The sequence below is a fragment of the Rhinoderma darwinii genome, chromosome 11, assembly GCF_050947455.1.
Source record: "Rhinoderma darwinii isolate aRhiDar2 chromosome 11, aRhiDar2.hap1, whole genome shotgun sequence".
Classification (NCBI taxonomy): Eukaryota; Metazoa; Chordata; class Amphibia; order Anura; family Rhinodermatidae; genus Rhinoderma; species Rhinoderma darwinii.
Window position 1 is genome coordinate 30,000,244 of NC_134697.1, and position 27,410 is coordinate 30,027,653.

General features: G+C 40.7%; 1 protein-coding gene across 2 annotated transcripts in view; it reads right to left on the reverse strand.

Moving 5' to 3' along the window:
- The window catches only part of DNTT (DNA nucleotidylexotransferase), a 213,220-nt gene that overhangs the window by 107,280 nt on the left and 78,530 nt on the right, over positions 1-27,410 (reverse strand). For both annotated transcript variants that reach the window (XM_075843235.1, XM_075843234.1), the window contains exons 5-7: positions 26,139-26,210; positions 13,108-13,231; positions 10,436-10,568 (exon numbers count right to left, since the gene is read on the reverse strand). In XM_075843235.1, the coding sequence (XP_075699350.1) occupies positions 10,436-10,568; positions 13,108-13,231; positions 26,139-26,210 (329 nt within the window). The remainder of the gene's footprint in view (positions 1-10,435; positions 10,569-13,107; positions 13,232-26,138; positions 26,211-27,410) is intronic.

The following is a 27,410-nucleotide window of genomic DNA, read 5'->3' on the forward strand; positions in this document are numbered from 1 at the left end:
ACTCGAAAACCAACAAACCTCATTGCTGTAGCAGTGATATTATTTAGGCTTTGTATAAAGGTACTATTTGGCTACTATATAGCCCTAATATGACGGTACTGTACGGTGAGTAACTATGTAAGCACCTTATGGTTTTGTTTATGTCCAGTTTGAATATATAATGTGGGTGATATTATTGTCCACTTCACTTTTTCCCCCCCCCAAAAAATGGGTTGGAGAGATTATCAAGTATGCCCAAGAGTCTCTACAGACCTTGATCTATATGTGGAAAGGGAACTTGTGGGCTCCTAGACACGGTTGCCTAACCAACTCAACATAGGCATGGCTGCTCTTAGTATATACCAGCAGAGTCCATTAACTATATCATTTTCTGTTGTATTACAACTTCAGAACATTTTCTTGACCTTTATACTGCACACCTAGCTATGAAAAGTCACTTTATCTTTATCGCCATATAGTGTAAAAAATAATTCAACTCTTAAAGTCTGCAGCAAGTTCCTGGTCATCATTGCTACTTTATTACTACAATTTGAAGGGAAATATTCCTGCCGCACAGCTGTTATTCCGCTGGATTCATATGAGACTTTTAAGTACTGCTATTTATATTTTAATTTGCTCGGAAATGTGTGTCATTGTAGAAAAGATCCACTTCTACATTAAAGTCTGTAAGAAACTGAATCCTTAAGAGCATATTAGCCAAAATGTTTTACAAAATGTGTCAGAAAGAAAGAAGAGGGATGTGGGCAAAGGTATTCAATTATATCATATCAGTGGGGTTTATTTTATTCCTTGTGCTTTATAATGGCAACGACTTCATAGCAATTATGCTGCTGCCAAGTTTCTCATTCAGAATTAGGGCATGACCACACGTGGCGGATTTCCTCCGCAACTGTCCGCATCAATGCCGCACTGAATCTGCGTTGCAGATTCTGCTGCGGATCTGCACAAAATGTGCAGTAAATTGATGCGGACTAGCTGCTGCGGACTGCGGGAAAAGTGCTTCCCTTCTCCCTATCAGTGCAGGATAGAGAGAAGGAACAGCACTTTCCCTAGTGAAAGTAAACGAATTTCATACTTACCGGCCGTTGTCTTGGTGACGCGTCCCTCTTTCGGCATCCAGCCCGACCTCCCTGGATGACGCGGCAGCCGTCACTTAGACTGAAACGTCATCCTGGGAAGCCGGACTGGAGACAGAAGCAGGGAGTTCTCGGTAAGTATGAACTTATATTTTTTTACAGGTTGCTGTATATTGTGATCGGTAGTCACTGTCCAGGGTGCAGAAACAGTTACTGCCGATCGCTTAACTCTTTCAGCACCCTGGACAGTGACTATTTACTGACGTCTCCTAGCAACGCTCCCGTCATTACGGGAGCCCCATTGACTTCCTCAGTCTGGCTGTAGACCTAGAAATACATAGGTCCAGCCAGAATGAAGAAATGTCATGGTAGTAAAAACAATACGCTCCGCAGCACACATAAGATCTGCGGACTTCATTGCGGAAATTAGAATCTCCATTGAAGTCAATGGAGAAATTCCGCCATGAGTCCGCCACTGCTCCGCAACAGACAGAGCATGCTGCGGACACCAAATTCCGCTCCGCAGCCTATGCTCCGCAGCGGAATTTTACGCCTCGTCTAAACGAACACTGCTAAATTAAAGTGTAAGTCAATGGACAAACGGCTCCGCTGCGGATTAACGCTGCGGAGTGTCCGCAGCGGAATTTTAGTGAAATTCCGCCACGTGTGAACCCAGCCTTAGTGGTTTGTATAGTACATGATCTACACCCTGCATCACAATTACTCATTTTGGGAACAATATTAAATCTAATTCTGTATGTTATCTGTTTTTCGTTGTATTTCCTGCTGCGTACAGTATATAGTGCCAAAATATTCCACTGCTGTAGGCCGGGTTCCCACGGGACGGATAAGCTGCGTAAAAATCACGCAGCCTGTCCGACCTGGAACCTGCAGGACAATCCGTCTGAAAAATCGCACCACTTTGTGGTGAATTTTTTCGGATGGAAATTCAGCTGCGGAAGAAATCCATTCATATTTACCCCCTCCCTCTTCTGATGTCTGCTCCGGCCTCCCTGGATGAGGTTTTACTGTGATTGGCTGCAGCGGTCACATGGGATGCAGCATTATCCCAAGAGGCCGGACTGCGGGAAGGAGGGCATTCTGGGTAAGTAGGATTTATTTTTTCTGGCATAAACGCTGTGATTACGCTGCAAAAGCTGCAACATTTGGCTTTTTGTTGCAGGTTTTGCATCCCCATTGAATTAAATGGGGAGAACCCGAGAATCAACAAAAACGCAGAAAGGAATCCTATACGTCTTGCCAGGTTTGTGACACCACATCGTGTTTTTTTGCACTTCTAGTAAATAAAACCACTTTTTATGGGAAAAAAGTGGTTTTATTTAAATTTTTACTGTAATCTTTTTTTTATTTTTTTAATAAACTTTATTTAACAGTTGTTTTTTTTATTAGTCCCACTAGGGGTCTTCACCATGCGATCTTCTAATCGCTTATATAATGCTTTGGTATACTTAGTATATCTAAGCATTATTGCCTGTCAGTGCAAAACTGACAGGCAATCTATTAGGCCATGCCTCCGGCAGGGCCTAATATGCATACAGCCAGGGCAGGCATAAGGCCTTTGTTAGGCCCCCGGCTGCCATGGCAACCCATCGGCGATTGCATTCGCAGGCCGCCGATCGGTGACAGAGGAAGCTCCCTCCCTCTTTTAAACAACTTAAATGTCGCGGACGATATTGTTTTCCGCATTTAAGGTGTTAAACGGTTGGGATTGGAGGTTTCTCCAATCCTGGACGTTGCATCGGGAGTCCGGCTGTCAGTCGCAGCCGGGCTCCCGCGGCGATCGTGCGGGCATACCTTCTGTGCCCGCACGATCTCCTTCACGTACATGCACGCCGGAATGCACTAATAGCTGCATTCTGCGCCATGCATGTACGTGATTCTGCGCCAATGGGTTAAAAATAAAAAATAAATTATCAAAGGGAAAAACAAAAATTGCTGTTTATTAAAATTAAATTAAGCAAAAATGCCTGATCTATACACCTGCCATCATAGTCAGTGGCCCATGAGTACTCTGTTAGTCAACTTCCAGTATGCTGCCGGCTTACTGTAACAAGACTGAAGGAAACAGTGTTTAGAAATGATGCCACAGAAATGTCAGTACAGATAGGAGATATAACTTGTAATCCAATATTAATAATAGTTATATTGGGCTTTAAATGGAGACAAGACAGAGGGTCTGGGATTAATGGAATACAGGTCATGCTGGGCTACATTACCATTAAAGTCATCTGTGGTGTATTGAAAACCCCAGTCAAAGCATCTTGGTGTATTGTTAAATCAATAGGAAGGCTGTAAAGGTCACGTTCAGCCTTTTTGTGAAGTACATGAGGTATTCATTACCACAAGCGCTGATCGCATGTGCATTTATTTTATTTTTTTGTTAAAAATAAAAGTAAGCAGGTAACTCAGAACTTAGACCTAGAAATATAGGACATTTTCTATGACAAAATGGCACCCGGTGGAGGGGGGGGGGGCAGTCAAAAGTTTGCTATGGGGCCCTGCCTTTCCTAGTTACATCCCTGCTTGCCTTGATAGTTGTGAGTAGGTTTGATTTGATAGAATCTCAAGTAATTTTTAGGATTAAAGTGTATATTGGTATTTCCATTACTCATGGCATGTGTTTTGTGTATGCTACACTATATGGACAAAAGTGTTGGAAACCTACAGGAGTTTTATGACATCCCATTCTAGATCTATAGGCATTAATATGGAGTTGGCTTCCCCTTTGCAGATAAAACAGCTTCCACTCTTTTGGGAAGGCTTACTTGAAGATTTTGGAGAATGTCTGTAGGAATTTTTGCCCATTCACCCAGAAGAGCATTTGTGAGGTCAGACACTGATCTTGGACGAGAGGGCCTGGCTCGCAATCTCCAAATCTATTTATTTCCAAAGGTGTTGGATGGAGTTGAGATAAGGGCTCTGTGCGGCCAGTCAAGTTTTTCCACACCAAACCCAACCGTGTCTTTATGAATCTTGCTTTGTGCACTTGGATACAGTCATGCTGGAACAGACAAGGGCCGAACCCCAAACTGTTCCCACAAAGTTAGAACCTACAATTGTCCAACATGTCTTGGTTTGCTGAAGTATTTAGTTTTTTCTTCACAAGAACTAAGGTGCCTTGGCCGACCCCCAAAAACAACCCCATATCATTATCCCTCCTACATTAAACTTTACAGTTGGCACAATGCAGTGGGGCAGGTAACGTTCTCCTGGCATTCGCTAAACCCAGTGTAACGACTCCTTTTCGACAGACCGAATACAGGAACAGCTAAGCAGATTTCAGGATAGAGCAACGTAATTTATTAACTTGGGTATTGGATCCTTGGACGGTAACCAGTTAGCAACTGGAAGCAGCAGTAATAAACACAAGCACAGGGATGCTGAAACAGGTAATGGGGTAACCGTAAAGTCCATAAACAAACAGAAGAGCCAACAGGATCAGACGTGGCAAACACCGGAGTGGCAGAGCTTAAGCCGACCTCAGACAGATCCAGGAGCAGAACTTGGATGCAACCAGGAGACACCAAGACCAGCGACCAGGCATAGGCACTAGACTTTGAACCAGGTACAGAGTCCAGGAGTTGCCAGTCAGTACCAGGAGATATCAGGGCAGCAGTGTCCAGGAGCAGGTGGTATCACATCACAAGATAGAGGTCTTAGCACAGGCAGGTACAGGTGACGTGAAGCAGGACTGGTACACGAGCACTGCAGCAGATCCAGCACAGTAACCAGGGGTGAATACCAGGTGCACTGGTAACAGGATCAGGATGTAGAGGCATCGTACATCAGACTGGACAGGGCCACATTCAGGAACAATCCTCAAGCAAAGGCTGATGGGACAGAGAGGGTTTACATAGCAGAGTTCATCAGCAGCATATAATGGAACAGCGAGAAGTAGCAAAGCACAAGAGTCCGGCACAGGAGGGGTTGATGACTTTTTAGCTGCTGCAGTGTGTGGTTGTGTAATGTACCTGAGGAAAAACAGGTGGTGTAGCAGAGCTGACTTTGAAATGAACACCAGGGTCAAAAACGATGTCGCCAGCAGAAAAGAGGTCAACAAGAACGCATCTTGTAACACCCAGACTCATCCATCAGCCAGATAGAGAAGCGTGATTCATCACTCCTCAGAACACATTTCCCCTTCTCCAAAACTCAATGGTGGCGTGCTTTACACCACTCCAGCCGACGCTTGGTATTGTGCTTGGTGATGTAAGGCTGGCATGTAGCTGCTCAGCCATGGAAACAGTTTTAGTGCTGATGTTGATGCCAGGGGAGGATTTATAACAGTTATTTAGTCAGCAGGGCATTGGCGACTTTTATGCACTATGTGCCTCAACACTCAGCGACCCCACTCTAACTATACGTGGTCTGGCACTTCGTGGCTGAGTTGCTGTGGTTCATAAACGCTTCCACTTTAAAATAATATCACTCACAGTTGATCGTGGAATATCTAGGAGAGAAGACATTTCATGAGCTGTTATAACGGTGGCGTCCTATTACAGGACCACGCTGGAATTCAGTGAGCTCTTCAGAACTACCCATTCTATCACAAATGTTGATAAAGGCGACTGCATGGCTAGTACTGGATTGTATACATCTGTGGCAATGGGACGGAATAAAACACGTGAATTCAATGATTAGGAGGTGTGTCCCAATACTTTTGTCCATATACTGTATGTTGACCATTTATGGTTTCATTAGTCCAATAGAGAACTTTCGATCTTTGTAGGGTTTAGAAGAAAATGTTGTGCTGAACACTTTTGTGTAATCCAATAGTAAAATGTCCATTAAATTCAGTCAATCTTTTATAAGTTCTCAACATGCTTAATGCATCTCAAAGAAAATATACAACTGGCACAAAAAAATGGCCACATGTGGAAGCGGTTGATGAAGTATAATTGGTTAAAACTGCACTCGCAGCTGTTTTTTTTTTTCATAAACTAATTCCTGATTCAGGGACAGAGGCGCCCCTAAGGCAGGATTGTTAGGCCTCATGCACACAAACGTATTTTTGCGGCCGCAATTCATCCGAAAATCTGCGGGTGAATTGCGCCCCTATTCATTTCAATGGGCCCATGCACACGACCGTGATTTCTACGGTCCGTGCATTGCCCAGGAGCCTGGAGAAAAAGGAAGGACATGTCTTATTACGGCCGTGTTTTGCGGTCCCGGCTCATAGAAATGAATGCACGGGGTCGTGTGCATGAGGCCTAAGGAGAAGTAATGCTGAAAACAGCGCTTGTCCTCTGCACAGGTGGTACCAGTTCACATGAATGTCACTTGGATAAAGGTGCTCTCAGTTCATATTGAAGTGTTGGAAGGAAGGCAGATGAGGGTAACATGGTGTTGCTGAGAGTGGGCAGGTCCTATATTTTCCCCTGGTCTAAAGACCCTTTTACTAGGACCAATGATCGAGCGCTCATAAACAGGACAGTGATCAGCTGCTGAATGAGCAAACACTCGTTCATCGACTGATTGCATCTTTTATGTGAACCAAAAATTGGTCACTAGTTGGCAGCTCATTACCCTCTGTACACAGGTAGATGTGCTTCCAACATGATGCAAATGCATGGGGATGAACAAAAGTGCATCATGTATATGTCACTTCTTATAACTTATTTGTGATACCTCCCTTTTCACTCCAATCCGCCATAATTCAGTAGCCTGATATTCCAAATTTTGTGCTTCTTATCCAACAGTCAATGACTCTACACTAACGTTGCAGTTTTATTGCAGTTTTGTAGCAATTTGCGCAAAAACGCTGCAAAACTGCCCCATTATTGCACAAAACCTTGATAAAGCTCCAACGTCTGAATATAGTCATGTGACGCGCGTTTCTGATCTCAGAGGTTAGCATCATTAGCATAATGCTGGAATTACACGGAAGGCGGAGTGGGGGGGTGACAATTGCACAGAGTGCACTTAGCACAAGTTGGCAATGCAAGACAGTCTATGTAGCCATTGGCAGTAAAATAGAATAGCAAACTGTGTAGGGAGAAGGCAGGGGTGGAGCACTGTGAAAAGAATGGAAATTTCTAATGACAACCTGTGCCCCCTGTGGGTCTAAGAGTATAGTGTCCTGTGCAGCAGCACAGGTCACACAGAGCTCAGGCTGGCCCCGATTCAATGCCTTTAACGAGGGCAAGCCACGAGTAAGGACTTGCACACCATCAGCAGCACTGCAGTCTGCTCATCAACCTGCCACCATGCAATTCTTCATGACCTTACAACCCCTTGATCCAAGGGACTATAATGTGGATAAGGATGGCATAGGGCAGTGGGGCATGCCTTGTTTTCAATATTATTTGCTTGGTGTTTTTTGTTTTCTCTAGCAATCAGTGGCATTCCTGTCTCTAAACCACTCGGAAGAAAGATATAGAGAAGATTCCAGAATTATCACTTTGGCGTAACTTCTCCTGCCTCTTCTCCTGCACTGTTAATCTTGAATCATGGGGCTGGACATGATCCAGAAGGTGTGTACCAGGATAGATGCCCATTTTAATTTTGCTTACCTCCTTTTTACATTTATTTTTATATATATAAACAGTTTCAGACTTGCATGGATAAATGTTAAATGTAGAGCTATACCTGCAGCATTACATGTTATATGATAGTCTTTGTAGGAGTTCACTACTATATTAGCAAAACCTCTAAAAGCTAGAAAAATTATATTTCGGTCTGTGTGGATATTCTGATATTCTTTCAGTCTCATGCCCTTATAGATTTGCATAATATGCATCAGCAAAAATCTCAAATTGTATATATTTATTCCCTCATCGCCAGTTACAGTTTAACTCTGTAATAGTACCGAGAATAAAAGTGATATATCAAGATAATGAGAGGCAAAACATAGATGCACTAATAGACCATGTTATCTGGTGGAGGTAAATATTACTTCTGAACAAGTTGATGATAAGCTACTAAATAATGCACACACATCTGTTGGCAGGCAAAGATAGAGTCTCTGTACTAATAAATAAATGAGTGTTATTGTTATGGAGGAATAGTAATAGTACATCATTATTTTTGCATGTTCTATAAATATTTACCGTGCTACAACAATGTATTATTCTAAAATCCATAAATGAGTTTAAAGTGTGTGTGTGTGTGTGTGTGTGTGTGTGTGTGTGTGTGTGTGTGTGTGTGTGTGTGTGTGTGTGTGTGTGTGTGTGTATATAAACAAGAGAAATCCCACAGGACTCCGATGGTTCCAGAAAGTATGTGATTTATTCAGTCAACAGCTGCAACATTTCCGTCCTGCTATAGGACCTTTTTCAAGCATCCTATAGTCCTATAGCAGGACGGAAACGTTGCAGCTGTTGACTGAATAAATCACATACTTTTTGGAACCATCGGAGTGCTGTGGGATTTCTTTTGTTTATGTCTTATAATCTACAGATCTGGATTACCTGCTTGCACCCATTACCGTGTTGGAATCTGTCGCAGAGTGCTGCTTATCTCTACCTATACAGTTATTATTGCTGGTGAAAATGTAATAATAGCACTTGCCTCCTAGTATCAATTACTTGGCCAGCAAGATATTAGCTGGGTGGCGACCCTAGTTCCAACTGGAAAACTCTTATCGATTTGCCACACTGGAGCCCCTCTAATAGCTGTGAAGAGCAGTCCCCACTACGACGGACTCAACACAACCATGAAGAACAGGGTCACCCATTAATAGGCTGCCTGTCAGTGTAAGGCCTGATTCACACGAGCGTAGTACGAACGTTAAAACGGTCGTCACACGGACCTATGTAATTCAATGGGGCTATTCAAACATGCGTTGTTTTTCACGCAGAGCGTGTCCTATTTTTGACTGTTATTGCGTCATCCGTGTGCTGTCCGTGATTCACGTACCAGCTGCTAAAGAAATGAGGGGAAAAAAAAACACCTCCTTCAGTTTTTTTTGAAGACTTAAACAACGCATGACATGCTGATGACATATGCATGTAAAAAACGCAGACGCACACCATACACGGATGCCACACGGAACTGCAATGCAAGAAAATCGCAGCAATTTTTTACACATACAAAACGGACACGTTCGTGTGAATTTAGCCTAATACCGAGAGGCATAATGCACTGACATACAAAAGTATTGTAGAGTATTATAAAAGCGATCAAAAGTCCCCTAGTGGGGTTGAAAAATGTTGTAAAAAAAAGTTTACAGAAAAAAAGTCCAAAGTTAAAAAAAAAACAAAATGTTTCGTAAAGAAAAAAAAAAAAGTGTACATAATTGGTTTCACCGGAACCATAACTATAAAATGAATGGGTTATTTATGAACACTGTAGAAAAAACTAAAAAACAATGCCAGAATTGAAGCTTTTTTCAACCCCTCCAAAAATAAATAAAAGTTATTAAAAACAATCATCATCCTCATACTGCTACATTGGTGGAAAAATAAGAAAAAAGTTATGGCTTTCAGAATGCAGTGATGAACAAAGGAAAGAAAACACTGCAACCTTAAAGGCAATCTGTCAGCAGTTGTGAGGCCTCGATACTGCTGACAGGGTGATACGGGGGAGAGGGAGAGCATTTTAAACTTACCATTTTTTCTCGATCATGCAACTTGCATGACCAAGAAACTGACGTTTTGCCCAATGTGGGGGTCCCAAGTGCCACTGTCTGCTCTGCTCAATCAGGAGACCGCTAGAGTCATCACTCAGAGCAGAGGAGCAGGGCTGACAATGAAGGAGCACTTGCACACCAATTGTCCGCCTTACGCCCCATGCACACGACCGTTGTGCCACTCGGGACGTTTTTGATGGCATCCGAGTGGCACCCGATAGTCTTCACGGACCCATTCACTTTAGCGGGTGAATCGGGTCCGTGAAAAATGGTCCGAGGCTCCTATCCGAGGAAAGATAGAACATTTGCCCACCATTGCAAACAGTTGTTAAATGTCTGTATTAATGCCACCTTAGGGTAAAACAAAATTGCTTTATCAGCACTCATTTTGGCTAATTTAATTAGCAGTTTTAGGAAACACATTATACATGTTCAGTCAATTTTGCTAATATTTGAATACAAGAAATGTATTTCTCTATTCTACACGTTGACATCAATTTTTCCGTACAATTTTTTTTTTTTCATTCTTTTCTTTTGGATTGTTTGTTTTACAGCTGATGCCCTTTCAAGCAGAACAGGACAATATTGTATTATGGCCTTGTAAACAACCTAAACAGGTTTTATGTATTCTAGAATTGCATTGTGCAAATGTTGAATAATATTGTTATGAAACATCTGTTCATCAGCAGCACATGTACAAGGTTAATATATGGCTGCCAAGTTCTAGAAACAAGTTGTTGCAATGAAAATCTTGTCAGAATCATGTTACCTTCGAAAGCCCCCAGTGATTGTCACAATTGCATCTGGCACAAATTCACAAATAATATTCTTCACCAGGTGCTCTACTGCATCCGCTTCCATCTTTGATACATAGCTGGCGATGTCCTCATAGTAAAGTAATCCTGCAATAAATAACATATCATGACATAAAGTATATTACACTTACTGGAAAATACATAAAGTACAATTGTTCAAAGAGGACCTGTCAGCAGTTGGTTATAATGAAAAATAACATATGGATCTCTAATAAATATTCATTTTCACCTTTTTATTTTGTTTCTCTAGGGACCTACTGAGGAATAAATATTTTGAGACATAAGATCTGAAGGCTGAGGAATTATGATCCTATCTTTTACACACAGTAATACAACTCCTTAATGTCTCACTCTGGGCGCAAAATTCTGAGAATTTAGATTAGGGCCACACCTATCACACATACCAAAACATTTACCAAAATGTTTTAGATGCCTGAACACCACCATTTCACAGATCTCCCACTGTCCTCTAATAGGCCAAAGCTGAAGCCTGTGCTGACTATGGCAACATGACAATCGAGCATGCTCTGGCATTAGCAGCCTGGTAGGCAACATAGGAAATATTACAAGCACCAACTACTGCAGTTGGGGATCTCCGAAATGGTGGCCTTCAGGTAAGTAAAACATTGGAGACATATATTTCTATGGCCGTGTCCACCATTAGTGCTGGTCGAATTGTTATATCGTTTTAAAAGTGCAAGTAAAGTTTTCAAGTTCGGCACTCCTGCTTTGTTTCATCTTTTTCCGTGAGCAGGGTATCTCCCATCTTGCCCCACTCTCCATCACCTGACACCAGTGTACTTAGACAAGTCAGGGTAGACCTGATGTCTGGTGGCCACCAGAGGCATTTGGACTGTTACCCAATTCAGCTGATTGGAACGGGGTTGGCTGACCGTCACATAACTTTTCTGGATATCTTTAGTCTTGTAAATGCTTTTGTGGAGTCTTTTTTGTTCATTTTATTTGATAGGTAGTTCCCAAATGCACTACATGGGCAAAGGTACTGGGACAACGACACATTACACCTACAGGAGCTTTTATAACACCCCATTCTAAATCCATAGGCATTAGTAGGAAGTTTGTACAGGCGACTGCATGACTAGTGATGGACATTATACACTTGTGGCAACGGAACTTAATGGAACGCCTGAATTCAATGACTAAGAGGTGTGTGCTAATATTTTTGTCCATATAGTGTGTGTTCAACATATTCACTAGCACCAAATTCTGCAAGAATGCTGAAGCCCCTGACCCTTTACTCCATTTAAGTTGGGTCTCTAGATTTTGCTAAAACATTTCTTTTTTTTTTGCAGCATTCCACCAAACAAAGTGTCAAGGTTAGGTGTATTTGGTGACCTATATACAATCATGGCTAGAGATAATGATATGATCCCATTTTGTCTATTGTGCAAGGCACAAGGATGACAAATAATTTACTTTCATTAATAAAAATGATGAATGATGCAAGTTACCTAGCTAGTAGATGTTGTATAAAGGTTGTACCAGTCCTTTAAGAGAAGTTAGAGTCGACCTGTAGGAATTGTCTACCATCTCCTATCTTATTTGTTCTTTCTTGTGCCATTGGAATCTTACATTTTATATGTCATTACACTAGACTAAGAGGAAATGGATACAATTATATTTATTTAGTGGACGAGTAATGGATGTGTGAATTTTCAGCCTTACATGGCATACAATTTAGGCCTAATTCACACGAGCATGTCCGTTTTGCGCGCGTAAAAAATGCAGCATTTTTCCTGCATTGCAGTTCCGTGTGGCATCCGTGTACAATGTGTGTCTGCGCTTTGTACGCGCGTGTGTCATCCATACGTCACGCGTTTTTACGTCAGCAAAAAAAACTGAAGGTGTTTTCTTTTTCCCCTCATCATTTCTTTAGCAACTGGTGCGTGAAAAACACGGACAGCACACAGATGACGTCCGTGTGCTGTCTGCTTTTGTCACGCACTCATTAACTTCAATGGGTATGTGATGCGCAAAAAACGCACAAGAATAGGACATGCAGTGAGTTTCACGCAGCGGGCACACGCTGCATGAAAAACACTGAATGTCTGAATGGCCCCAATGAATTGCATAGGTCCATGTGACATCCGTTGTTTTAACGCGCGTAACACGGATGTGAAATACTCTCGTGTGAATAAGGCCTCAAGGTATGGAAAATGAAATGGGAGCTTATATATAGTTCATAAGCTGTCAAGGCAGCTGTAGGATGTGTCTTGCAAGTAGAAGTTATTGAAAGGCACAGCATGACGTTCTGTAGAACAGAAATAATTTTCAGAGATCCGTCAAGTCTCAGAACTCTCACACACATCATTTTCAAAAGTTCTAAAAAGTTTTCGTTTAACTTTGAACCTTGTGTACGTATCAATTAATGATCAGAAGAGTCACATTTATTGCTGATTTTGACCATCTGACACTACAGGCATAAAAAGTCCAGACATTAAGAACCTGATGCTTAGTATTGTACATGCACTTTGGTCAATGCTTCTCCAGATCCTCTAGTATTACTACAGCAACTAGGGTTAGACTGTACTCGTTTTTTTGTTACTCGTGAGTCATTTTGTATTAAAAAAATAAATAAACAATATCAATAATAAGAATAGATTACCATGTTTCTGCATGCTTGTAAGCTTTAAATCCTTTTTACTTTTTAGATCTTCTAATGTCCTTAGACCCATTCTGCACCACTTTTCTGCAGTCTTCAGTCCCACTCCAAAGAGAGATGTTAAAACCTTTTGGATACAAACATCATTAAAAAAAATTTAAGGAACGCTGGAGACAAAACTTCCTAGTGCAGGGTCTGAGTGGGTGGGGCATGACAAAGGGAAGCAATCTTTGATGTGCTTTGAATCCCTGTTTTATGAACCAGCTCCTCAGACCTGGCACTAGGTGTAGCACAGTGTTTAAGTACTTCGTAAAAAATATTCTGGTCCCATGGCTACATGCATAAATTATAATGACATTACAGATTACCAAGTGTGAGGGGGCATTATGTTAATGTGGAATGAATGCAGGTTTTTTTTCTGTAACTGTTCATTTATACAATGATTGGAGCTGGAGTAGTTAAAATGTTTTTCCCACTAACAAAGTTTATCACCTATACGCAGAATATGTGATAAATGTTAGATTGATAGGGTCCCCAATGCCCCGTCCCACTTTCCTCCTCACCAGCATGTCCATAGTGAGGAGGAGTTGTGAGGAGTATCAGTCAAGCATAAGTGTTGTGGCTCCATACATCTCTATGGCAGATACAGAAATAGAAGAACACTTTCACAGATCATCATATTCAGGGTTATAACTATCAGGGGGGCAGATGTAGAAGTGGCCCAAAGGCCGTCTGGCCCATAAAACTCCAGTTTAAAAAATGGCATATGGTAGATGGGTGGTCCTGTCACAGATTTTTCAATGTGGCCCAGAAGCTTCAAGTTCTGATCTTATTGTCAGTGGGGCAATATGAATTTTGGATGGCAATTGATAATCATAAATACAAACACTTTAAACAATATATTATTGCCTGAATAGAAAATTCATAATAAAATGCTCAGAAAGGAAATGTCTTACAATACCCTTGCAGGGGTACATGCACGTTGTTTCATTTTATATCATAGGCAAGCAACTTGTGTCTGCTAATAGATCTACAAGCAACCATAGAGAATTCGATTTCCCTCTTATCTTATTATTTTAATGCTACTGAAGCTAGATAGACTATTTCTGAGAATAACACTATATTAAGAAACTGTTATTTAAAGAGGTTGTATGATATCGGACACAGCCAATGGACAAGGTGATGTTATTTTATTTTTAAAAAGGACGCTTTTTTTTGGTAATCTTTTGTGAGGGAATGTGTCTTAAGAAAATGACCTATGGTTTTAAATAGGTTTTTATGTTATGTTAACATTGTTTTAAAACATTTTGGTGATGTTTTTCACATTTCCATGTCACTATCTATATTTAAAAATTATCCTAAAATCTTGCAGTTTCCACTCTGGCCACTAAGTCTTAGAATAGACTGAAACTTCCTGTTCTGTAGAGATCACTTCTCATCAGGCATCTCATGGTAGCACAAACCCCACAATACTCAATCAAAATGAAATAAAACATGACAACAGTTTCTTTGGATAAAAATGGCCACGGTGTTTATTAAGGGTAACCTAAGATAAAATAATTCGAAGAGAATAACCATAAATAATCGAATAAATAATAAAATATAAATATTTTGACCAATAAAAACCAAGTCCGCCCAGCATTAGCTGGGTGACAAACCCCACAAGCCATGACATTACCAAGACATGGCCCCCCCAAAACACCGCAGCCATTCTTCAATTAAATTCTGCAGGCCCAAATTGAAAATGTCGATACCCACATCAGAAAGATGTATACAATCATTTCTGAACAGCCCGTCTGTGAGGTCTTCAAGGTCACTGTGTCTATAAGAAAGACCACCGAGGACCGACATGTATTTAGACATGGCTCTATTAATCCTTTTACGGATTCGATTCAAAAACTTATAATTTCCAGAGGACCATAGCAGTCTTGGAATAATCTCTGAAAAGGAAATAGTAGCGTCAGGGAAAAGACATTTTATCAAGGCTATATCCCTTCTCATTTCCCAAAGTAAGTCCAAAGTCTTTTCTTTACCTAGGTCATTGCCTCCAGCATGGATGATAATTAAATTCGGATCCGGCCAATAAGAACTCAGTGATTTAACTAAAGAAAACACGTTTTTCCATTGCAAACCCCTTACCCCATGCCAAAAAACCGAAAAAACTAGCGGATCCATAGACAAATTTTCTGTATAGGACCTTCTCGCGGCTCTCTTCTGTGCCCAAAATATAAAAGAGTGGCCAAGGATCCAAACAACCAAACGCTTACCTGTGGATATATAATTACACTACTAACAAGTCTGGTCGAACATAAAGTTTAAATCTATTAGACTCCCACCTTCCAATTCTTTTTATAATCCCTTCATCAATTCCTAACTGTGCAGCTTCCGTAGCTGCACCTATTCTAAACGAATGGGAGGATATTTTTAAATGCTCCAACTTCAGGGACTTCAAACATTTCTTTAAAACAGAGTTAAACTGAAATCTGGACAGCTGATCCCCATTCTGATGAATCAGGAAAGCAACCCCAAGACTCGGCCTGATTGACAACCAATGTTTAACATTAGAAACTGGGCAAAGAACAGAACCCGAAAACTGATTAATTCTAACCAAACGACCTTTTCCTAATTGATCTGTCTTAGATTTTTTTAACAATAACAAAACATGGTCAATTTTGCAACTAACATCCTGAAATGAAAGGCCCGGGACTGAAACTTTACTCTCTGCCACCAGTTCGCTTATTCTCAAGGCTGCAAAGAACATTAACACAAATGCTGTTCTAAACAAACACACTTCAAAATTACTAAAACAAACTAAATGTAACACATTGAATAATTTTAACAACAAATCTAATGAAATAGGCCTTCGTCTTTCCACAACCGGAGCTGACCTATGGTAACCTTTCAAAAGCTGCTTAACTGGGAAGAGCGAAGAAATAGCCGGACAACTGTTTAATTTAAGAAAGAAAGAGATGCCTGCCAGAGACTTAGAAATGGAGGCAAATGACAGCCTCCTACTAATCAGGCTACATACAAATTTCAAAACTAGACCTACCTCATTATGAAAGAAATTACAGTTCTCATTAACACAGAAATTAACCCACTCCTTCCAAGCAGCTGAATAATCAGCCCATGTTCTTGGAGCCAAGGATCTCTGAATATTAACATAGATTAGTCCCAAATCAGATTCCATAAATGAGGACACGGAATTCCACAAAGCTCCGCTTCTGGTGCCATCGTTCTGAACCTCCGCCACTGACAACGAGATAATGAATCTGCTATATCATTCTTTTTTCCTTCTATATAGCTAGCTTTCAACCAGATGTTCAACTTCAGACAACATAAAGTTAAATGTCTTAATATCTTAACTACTAATTCACATTTTGAAGATAATGTGTTAATTGCAAAGACCACACCTTTGTTATCCGTAAACAACAAAATTCTCCTATTCTTAAAATAATGACCCCATACAACTATGGCTACCAAAACCGGAAATAATTCCAATAAGACAATATTTGAAGTAACTTTGCTTACACGCCAAGCACTGGGCCATAACTCAGCCGACCATTGACCATTAAAGAATGCCCCGTAGCCCATACTACCGGCTGCATCCGTAAATAAAGACAAAGAGTCAGAATCCTCAAAATTAAACTGCCAGCAACTGCATCCATTAAATTTAGATAAAAATTCTAGCCATACAGCTAAATCTTCTTTTAGCTGAACCGTTAACCTAATATGGGCCCTAGGCGATTTAAGACCACTTGTTGAAAAATACAGTCGCTTTGAAAAAACTCTTCCCATAGGAATAACTCTAGAGGCAAAGCTCAACAACCCTAACAGTGACTGCATATCACGTAATGAACATTTCTTCCTAGCTAACATACTGACTAAAGAAACCCTTAACTTTAACAATTTTTCCTCTGGTAAACTAAATTCCATTCTCTCAGAATCTATTCTAATACCTAAAAATTCTAATGACCTACATGGAAACACAGTCTTCTCTTCAGCTAACGGAACACCAAAAAATTTCATAAACTCGACAAATTTTAACAATAAGGAATAACATAACTCAGAACTAGCATCACCTATAAACAAAAAGTCATCAAGATAGTGCAGAACACCTCCATCCGGAATTTGCTTCTGCACTACCCAATGTAAAAAGGATGAAAATGCCTCAAAATAGAAACAAGATAAAGAAAAACCCATTGGTAAACATTTGTCATAAAAATAATCACCTTCAAATTGAAAACCTATAGAGTTGAAACCTGCAGGGTTAACTGGTAGTAAACGGAAAGCTGATTTGATATCAGCTTTTGCTAAAAAAGCATTTTGACCAAACTGTCTCAATAAAGAGACAGCCTGATCAAACGAAGCATAGTGTACTGTCGCTTTAGACTTGTCAGCATCATCGTTTAATGAAGCCTTAAACGGGTAAGAAAGGTGATGTATTAAACGGAATGAATTCAATTCCTTCTTAGGGACAATTCCTAAAGGTGAAAGTCTAAAGTTTGTAAACGGCGGATGTATAAAAGGACCAGCGATCCTGCCAGTTTCAAGCTCTTTCAGGATTTTCTGATGCACAATATCCTTATGCTGCTGGATGGATTTCAAATTATCCACCCAGCAACAACCAGATCCTTTGAAAGAAGGGATATCAAAACCAAACTTAAAACCGTTAAAAATTAAATTAGCTTTCTCCCTGTCTGGGAACATTTCTAGCCATGGCGCCATTCTTATTAATTTCACTGGCGTCCATGCTTTTGGATAACTGTTCTTTGGAACTAGGGGGTTGAGACTGGTTTGCTCTTTTAAAACAGCGACACATTGGGTGCGAACCCCCACAAAAGGAACATTCATGTTTATACCGACAATTGTTTAACCATTTACACTGAGCTTCATTATAAGCAAAGCAAACTCCTTTCCTCAACGTATTCTGAGAACTAGGCTGCTGCTTGGGCACTGACCTTTGTGGAAGCATTAAACTAAGCCACAAACCAACATCCTTAGTGCCCCATTTTAATGAAGGGTACACTGCCATCTTCTGGCGAAACATTTCATCATAATTGTACCATGCTAAACCACCAAACTGGCGGTAAGCCTCAAGAATAATGTCTACATGCTGAAATAAATTACTAGAATTAATGAAAGACTTTTCCCCTAAAACTGAAGCATAGATACAGAACGCCTGTAGCCAGTTAAAGAAAGACTTAGGAGGAGAACGTTTTTTATCCTCATCTTTATCAGACTTACCATCCTGCTTGACAAGAGTCTCCTTCGCAGATGGTAATAAAGAAAATAAATCTATAAACTCGTTCCTCCAAATACGCTCCTTAATTGCTGGCTGTAAATGAAAACCTAATGGCGAAATATCGCAAGACATCACTTCCTTACAGCAAGTTTCCGAAACACCAATTCCTTTCTCTAAAACAGGAATATTACTAAAACCAGCATTCTGTAAATGCTGACTACTATGCTTCCATACATCAGCGGGGGAACTAGCAGGAACAGCCGACTTACTGACCAAATCAGCTAATAATTTTAAAATATCAAACATTACATTAGAATTGAGGGGAGGGGGGATGGGGTGGGACAGATAAGGGGTAGCTGGCATCTCACCACTCTGTTCCACCTGTCCTGGGTCGTGCACCACTTCTGCTACCTCCTGCTGCGTGCCTGTAGATCCTGGGGAAACTTGCTGACAGGAAAGTTGACTCCTGGGACCTCTTCTTCTCCTTGATACTGGCGGGGGTGGGGAATAAGCCACCCTAGTCTTCCGGCTCCTCTTCCTCGGTTGCAGCTCTGAAGAAAAGTCCTGCGCCGCCTCTAAAACCAGTGAGGCCGGCGCTTCCGCTGTGTCCTCCACACCATCCTTGGAGCAGGAGGGGGTACCCGACCAACCTGTTGTCTCCCGTTCTCTGACTAAACTTCTGGCCAGCGGGTTAGCCAATTGCGCCGGCACTTGCTGCGCACTTCCGGCACTGTGCGCCACCTTCTTTGATGACACGGTCGGCCGCCTCCTCTCAAGCTCCGGCACCTGGAGCGAACGTCCGGAACTGCGCTCCACCCTCAGTGATGACTCTGCTGCAGACTTCCTCCTCTTGGCTGCAGCTGATGACGGCACCTCGAGCGACGACCCAGCAGGAGACACTGCTTCCTCTATTTCGTCTTCCAGCCCAGTAAGTTCGCTTCTTCCCTCGACCTCCCTCGACGGCGCTGCTGCTAGGCATTGCCTCAGCCAGTTTTCTCCTCCTTCCGACTCCGCTCTTCTGATCAGCTCCATCAGCAGGACATCCATGGCGACGGTCCAATCTTCAAAAACTGGCTGCTTGACCACGATGAACTGCTCCTTTTATGTCCAATTTTCCCGCCTTTAGGATTTTATCAATGACCAATCAGCTGGCCTTCCACAAAACTGCCTGGAGATAGAATCTGCCAGAACCTGCTCATGCAATTGCACAGCTGACCTAGGTCCAATCAGCTGGGACCAACTCCAAACTGCCCAGAGACAGAAACATCTGGAAACCGGCTCGTGCCACCAGCACAGCTTACCCGGGGGACACCACGATGGTAAGTACCATTCTAATATAAAATAACAAATGGAGAAAAGAGGGAAAGGGGGAGAGAAAAACATACCAAGCAAAAAAACATATTTTATTAACAACTTATGGGGGGCCGTGCGACCATGTGTCCCCCAGGCAATAGCCTGGGGGGCCCCTGACATTATCATCACAGGTAGGATTACAATGAAAGGTTAGATAGATAGATAGATAGATAGATAGATAGATAGATAGATAGATAGATAGATAGATAGATAGATAGATAGATAGATAGATAGATAGATAGATAGATAGATAGATAGATAGATAGATAGATAGATAGATCGATAGATAGATAGATAGATAGATAGATAGATAGATAGATAGATAGATAGATAGATAGATAGATAGATAGATAGATAGATGATAGATAGATGATAGATACAAATAGAAAAAAACAGCACTCAAATTCCAAAATGGTGGGAGCCAGCAGGCAATCCCGATCTGAGTATTTTGTGGTATCCTATTAATGAACGGTGGACATGCATAAACTGGAATACTAGTTCTATTATCCATCTCTATATACAGGGAGACTGATTATGCGCTCTCAGTCTATACCTGACTTTTGTCTGTTCTGATACACGAATATTAGGTTTTTTCGTGAGGCAATCCCTGTTCATGAAGGTGTAACAGGGTAGCACACGAACCTCGTCTCGGGACACCAGTGTTCATGAACGTGTGTATCTGGGTGCCTGAGCTCACGTGTGGAGCAAAATAGAAAATATATATACTCCTTAGTATAATACAATATCATATGGTTATGAGCAATATAACTGATCCAGTGCATGTCCCCCAGTTTTATTTTATTGGATCATTAGATACTGTTATACTTGGACTATTGTCCTTCCTCCTATAGTTTGTTGTCAAACAGACCTAATATAAATGATGCACAGCTGAGAATTCGTCTGTGACGGCCCCTTAGGCTTCACTATGTATTTGTACATTTAGCGAGGTTCTTTGAAGCCTCTCGCGCCTGCGCAATAGATTATGCTCCGTGTAGTTGCCACGCAACGAGATATTTCCGTTGTGATCATACAAGCATGCGCAGTGTTGCCTGGAGGACGCCAGGTAGCTAGACAACACATGGATGTTTACCGCAAAATTGAAACTTTAAATTTTCATACACGTTCCCGGAATGGTGAGTGGCCTTGTAATTCCAACCCCTGTACACATGGTTGCATTTATGATTAAATGTTAATCAAGCTTAAATATGCTTATTTTTTAATGTTTGTATATTTTAATCACTGGGTATTTATCACCTCACGTAATTACATTATTGTACCAGATGTCTTTTTATAATTATTTATATTTGTACAATATCTGAATGCACACTTTGTTAATAATCTCTCATTACGTTAATAAGACACACACCTTATATACTGTGTGTATTGATGTATCACCATGCTTGAAAAAGGTCCTATAGCAGGACGGAAACGTTGCAGCTTTGTGCTGACTGAATAAAACTACACCTTTTTCCTTCAATGAATTACAATATCATCAAAAAGTTAATTTATTTCAGTAATTCAATTCAAAAAGTGAAACTCATATATTATATAGATTCATTACACACAGAGGGATCTATTTCCAGCATAACAGTTAATGAAAACCCAGAAAATTAGAATATTGGGTAAAAGTTGAAGATTGTAAACTCATGGTGTCACACTCTTAGGGTATGTTCACACGATTAACAAAATACATTTGAAAATACGGAGCTGTTTTCAAGGGAAAACAGACCCTGATTTTCAGAAGTTTTTTGAGCAACTCGCGTTTTTCGCTGCGTTTTTTGCTGCATTTTTTACGGACGTTTTTGGAGCTGTTTTCAATAGAGTCTATGAGAAAACGGTTCAAAAAAACGTCCCAAGAAGTGTCCTGCACTTCTTTTGACGAGACGTCATTTTACGCGCCGTATTTTGACAGTGACGCGTAAAATGACAGCTCGTCTGCACAGAACATCGTAAGACCCATTGCAGGCAATGGGCAGACGTTTGCCAACGTATTGGAGCCGTCTTTTCAGGCGTAATTCGAGGCGTAAAATGCCTCCATTACGTCTGAAAAGAGGTCGTGTCCACATACCCTCATCAACACAAAACCGCAGCCTTGAAAGGATTGTCAAGAAAAGGCCATTCAAGAATCTGGGGGAAATTCACAAGGAGTGGACTGCGGCCAGAGTCAGGGCTTCAAGAGCCACCACACACAGACGTATCCAGGACAACTATCGCATTCCTTAAGACAACATCAGAAGTGTCTTACCAGGGCTAAGGAGATAAAGGACGGGTCTGCTGCTCAGTGTTCAAAGTCCTGTTTTCAGATAAAAGTAAATTTTGCATTTCATTTGGAAATCAAGGTCCCGGAGTCTGGAGGAAAAGTGGAGAGGCATCAATCCAAATGTCTTGCAGTAATTCATGCAAAAGGAGCCCCGACCAAGTATTGAGCGCATGTACTGTACATACTTTTCAGTAGGCCAACATTTCAGTACTAAAAATCATTGTTGAAATTGGGCTTATATAATATTCTAATTTTCTGAGACACTACATTTTGGGTTTTCATTAACTGTTACCATAATCAACAAGATTAAAAGAAAAAAATGCTGGAAACAGATCACTCTGTGTGTAATGAATCTATAGAATAGAGGAGTTTCACCTTTTTGAATTGAATTACTGAAATACATTAACTTTTTGATGATACTCTAAGTCATTGAGAAGGACTAGTATATAATATATGAGCTTCACTTTTTGAATTAAGTTACTGAAATAAATTAACTTTATTCTAATTAATTGAGAAGGACTAGTGTGTATATGTGTGTGTGTATGTATATATATATATATATATATATATATATATATATATATATATATATATATATGTAAAGCATATCTCTAAATGCTGTGAACAGTAGTTCAGGCAAGATGACTGCTCCCCATAATCATGTACAGAAAAGAGAATTAAAAAAAATCTACAATCAGAAAAAAAACTGATTAGTTTTAATTAGTATAAAAAATACAGGTGATACATTCCCTTTAACCGGTTGAGGTCCGTCCACTGTGTATATACAGCGAGGTTTAAGCTTGCTGCCCAAGCGATTGGGTTACTGAATGTTGAGTGCCTGGCAGTCAGGGACTGCCAGGGACCCTGGAGAGAAGACAGAAGTATTTTTCAAAGTTTTTGTCTTCTCTGTACTCACGTACACAGCGCTCAATGAACGCTGTATATAGAATAGAGGCAGCGGCAGCTATTGGTCCCGGTGATTATATGACCGGTCACGTGATCGCCGGGATGCCGGTAATAGGAGGCTGCTGCTAGATCTAACTGGAACCAAATATTTTAATGAAATACCGTACTAAAGACCCCCAAAGGTCTTTTCTGATATCTGAGGGACAGGCCATAATAATAAAAAAATAAAAGTAAAAAAGAAAAAGTTAAATAAATGATATAAAAATGACACCTGATCCCTTTCCGACATTTGACGTATCCATATGTCATAGCCGGGTAGGGGAAGTATGGAACGGGCTCACGGAGTGAACCCGCTCCATATGATGCGGGTGTCAGCTGTATGTTACAGCCGACACTTCACAGTAACAAGCGGGACGGCGCTCGAGCGCGATCCCGCTCGTTTTAAGCGGTTAAATGCCACGGTCAATAGCGACCGCGGCATTTAAATCGTTAGAGAGGGGTGCGACCCCTTCAAGCAGCTCATCGCGAGCCCCACGCAATGCAATTTCGGGGTGGCGATGGTTGTTATGGCTGCCTGGGGGCCTAATGAAGCCCCCCAGGTCCGCCATCTTTGTGCTCCTACTAAGCCCTGCCTCTGAAAAACAAAAATTAAATTCTGAAAGTTGTTTTTACGACGGGAAGGGGTTAAAATACCCCACCAAAAGTATGTCTCCATAGATGGAAATTCCCTTTCACTCTAGAGCAAATTTCACTTGCACTTGTTTCATATCCAAGAATGATCAGATGCAAATTTACTATTCTTAATATGTTTCTGATAGTTTAAAAGTCAGAGTCAATATATTTTCACACTACGGATGCAATTTTTCCAGTCATGTCTGCAAACTAATATTTCCTTTGTAGTATTCTGCAGGAGTCGACTGCAATAAAAAGTGACAATGCTCCAAAGTAATTTAACTATAATACTGGCCATTCTTATTGGAAAAGGCTTGGTACATTTCCTCCAGAAACATTATTGCATTTCTCATTAAAAGAGATTTATATCTGGTATTTTTAATTATTTTCCATTTATTATTTTTAAGGCTCCATCAGAATATGGCACACAGTTTCATTAACAGCAGAAGAGGAAATAATATTGGAACTAATTCTGTCGTACAGAACATGAAAATGTCCACATAAAGGGCGAGACCGCTATGTAAATTGAAATTACTATAATGATATTTTTCATTTATGAGATTTACCTGTAGATTAATATTATTTTTACTTGCTTCTCGAAAAGCAATTAGATTTTTCGCTTAAAGGGGTTGCCTCAATAAAACGAACACGCTGTTTCAATACCCTATTAGAGGATTTGGATGTCATAGAGGGGAGGTGCTACATTAGGGACACCCCCCCCCTCTCTATTAGTCAGAGTAGATATAGCGGGGGCCCTGTTACAGATTTTGCATTGGGGCCCAGAAGTTTCAAGTTACGCCTCTGTATGAAAGAGTATGATATAACCTGTAAAACATGGAAGATTTGCTATTAAAGAGCCTGGCAAAGCTGGGTGACAGCTTCTACAGGTGCTAGGTGCCATACTGATTGGCACTTAGCTGTCTAAGCAATAGATAAAATGGCTATTTTTGTGGTGGCTTTCTGCTGCACTGCTACAACCTGTGTGAACAGGGCCTAATGCTTTTTTCTACTTTTAGGCAAAAACTACATTGTGGAATTTCTGGATTATTTGGGTGTCAGGCTATCTGACTTAGGGTTCATTGCAGATGGCTGTATTTTGGCTCCATGAAGGAGAGATATATTTACCACTAAGAATGGGACTGTACCTCATCATCTGCAATAAAAGAGGATTTTCCCAAAGCAATCATTCCTGGCATAGGATCTGATCCCATCCTTGTCACTAAATATATGATTACTGCATGAGCCCATAATACGGCCATGTGCACAGAACCTTTTGCTATACATTGACAAGATGACCAAAAGTATTTGGACAACTCTCCTAATTATTGAGTTCAGGTGTGTCAGCCATACCCATGCAATCTCCATAGCCAAACATTGCTAGTGGTAGCAGTATGGGTCGTACTAAATGGCTCAATGACTTTAAACATATCACTGTCATAGGATGCTATCTTTTCCACAAATTAGTTTGTGAAATTTGATCTGCTGCATCTTGCCGAATCAACTGTAAGTGCTATTATTGTGAAGTAGAAGCGTCTAGGAGTAACAACAGCTCAGCCATGAGATGGTAGACCTCCCAAACTCACAGTGTGCTGAAGCGCGTAATACAAGCAAATTTATCTATCTTCCGTAGGATCACTTGATAGAAAGTACCGAATTGCCTCTAGGAGTAACATCAGTACAAAGGCCGTGTGATGGAAGAGGCAGGATAAGGGGTTTCCATTGCCAAGGAGCTGCACACAAGCTTAAGATCACCATACACAATGCCAAGCGTCAGCAGGAGTAGTGGAAAGCCGCCGCCACTGGACTCTGAAACGGCGGAATAGTGTTCGCTGGGATGATTAATAATGTTTGACTGGCAATCTAATGGGCAAGTCTGGGTTTGGTGAATGCCTGCAGAATGTCACCTGCCTGACTGCATAGTGTCTACTGTAAAAACTCTGACCTTCAGGGTTTGGATAAGGCCCCTTATTTCCAGTGAGGGGTAATGTAAATATTAGATAACTGTATTCCTCTAACCTTGTAGTAATAGTTTGGGGAACGCCTTTCCTGTTCCAGCAAGACTGTGCCCCAGTGCACAAAGTGAGGTCCATAAAGACATGATGTGACGAGCTTAGTGTGGAGGAACTTGAGTGGCCTGCACAGAGCCCTGACCTCAACCCCTTTAAGCACCTTTGGGATAAATTGGACCTTCTTGTCCAACATCAGTGCCTGACCTAATAAATGCTCCTTTGGCTGAATGGACACAAATTCCTACATACACAATCCAAAATTTTGTGGAAAGCCTTCCAAGAAGAGTGGAGGATGTTCTAGCCACAAAAGAGGGTGCAACTCTATTCTAACGCCCATGGTTTTGGAATGGGATTTCCAACAAATTATATAGATGTGATGTCCAAATACTTTTGGACAGATATTGTACAAAAATTAAATTATTCTTCCTTAAACAGCATAAAAAATATTTTGAATTAACTTGATCATAGTCGTTAATAATGATGTTTAGAAATCAAACTTCAAAAATCAAATATCACCTGGTGTTCCAAGGACAAACCGTAATTACATTGCTAATAAATGACTGATAATGAATGATTAATAAATGAATACCTTAAAAGCTTTATATCGCTCTGAATTCAACACGTCCAGAACTCGGCAACATTTTCCTTCTTCAATGATTTCCTAACAATAAAAACAGATTATTCAGTCATATAATTAATACTTTAGCCTTGAGTTATATTGTGATATTTAAAAAATAAATGTCACTTCCAGTATGTTACTTTACAATATATTCCATTGGGTATATTTAACTAAATGTCGTCTCTTACTTTTTCAGTCCCTCGTTGCACAATTTAAGAAATTTAATAAGGTTACTGTGACTAGCAGTCAATGGGCCCATACTGTAACTCCATACTTATATGTATCTGTATGAAATCAAGGGCAAACGGAGGTATAGTTAGGGGTGTAGTTATAGGGGGTGCCATAGTAGCAGTCGCAAGCGGATCCTGGGGCCTAAGGCAGCCCCAAAGTAGATAACCGTATTACAAATGGTAAAAGGTGTCCAGTTATAGATTTTGCATTGGGACCCAGGAACTTCCAGTTGCGTCCCTAGGTAGAGTATGGTCCCAGATAATGCTATGGGTGCCATATTATGGCTCTGTATAATTATATGAATCTAACATAAAAAAAATTGTCATGCTCAATTTATGCCATATTATAGGACCTATTCTCCCCTAGAAGCATTTCTTCTAGGGAAAATATGTCCATTGTAAGATGGCCTATGGATATACCATATGCTGGCAAGTGGGAGCCTATGGCATGGCCATAGCGACTCTATGTACCACCGTACAGGTGCCATGTTCGCAGCTCTGTCATATGCATATGAGGTGCGAAAAGTTTCTCTATCTCGGAACAAGTCTATGAGGTCAAGTTTGTAGATTTGTAGAGTTCAATGAGGTCTTTGTCCAATCATGTTCACTGCTACTCAAAAGGTCACATGGTAGGCCAATCAGCTGTCAGTATATAAAGGTATCTATTAAGTAATGTATTCTGAAAGTGGTAGGCAGTGGTTGAACCCATAATGAATATTTATGAGGAGCCCTTTTTTAGAAATCCTGTGTTTGTTGCAATTTTTCACGTCAGATAGCTTAGTAACATTAACCAGAGATGCCACTGATTACAAAATGCAGAAAACGAAATAATAAAATGAATATAAAGAGTGTATATAACAAACGGAAACAATAACAATAACACTAAATCAAAAAAGTAAACTACAGATTGTACCCCTATTGTGTAGCAAATGATGAGGAGCCATTTTGATTTGCATAGTGCAAGATATACTTATTATATCACTCCAAAGTGACTAATATACTATATATAATC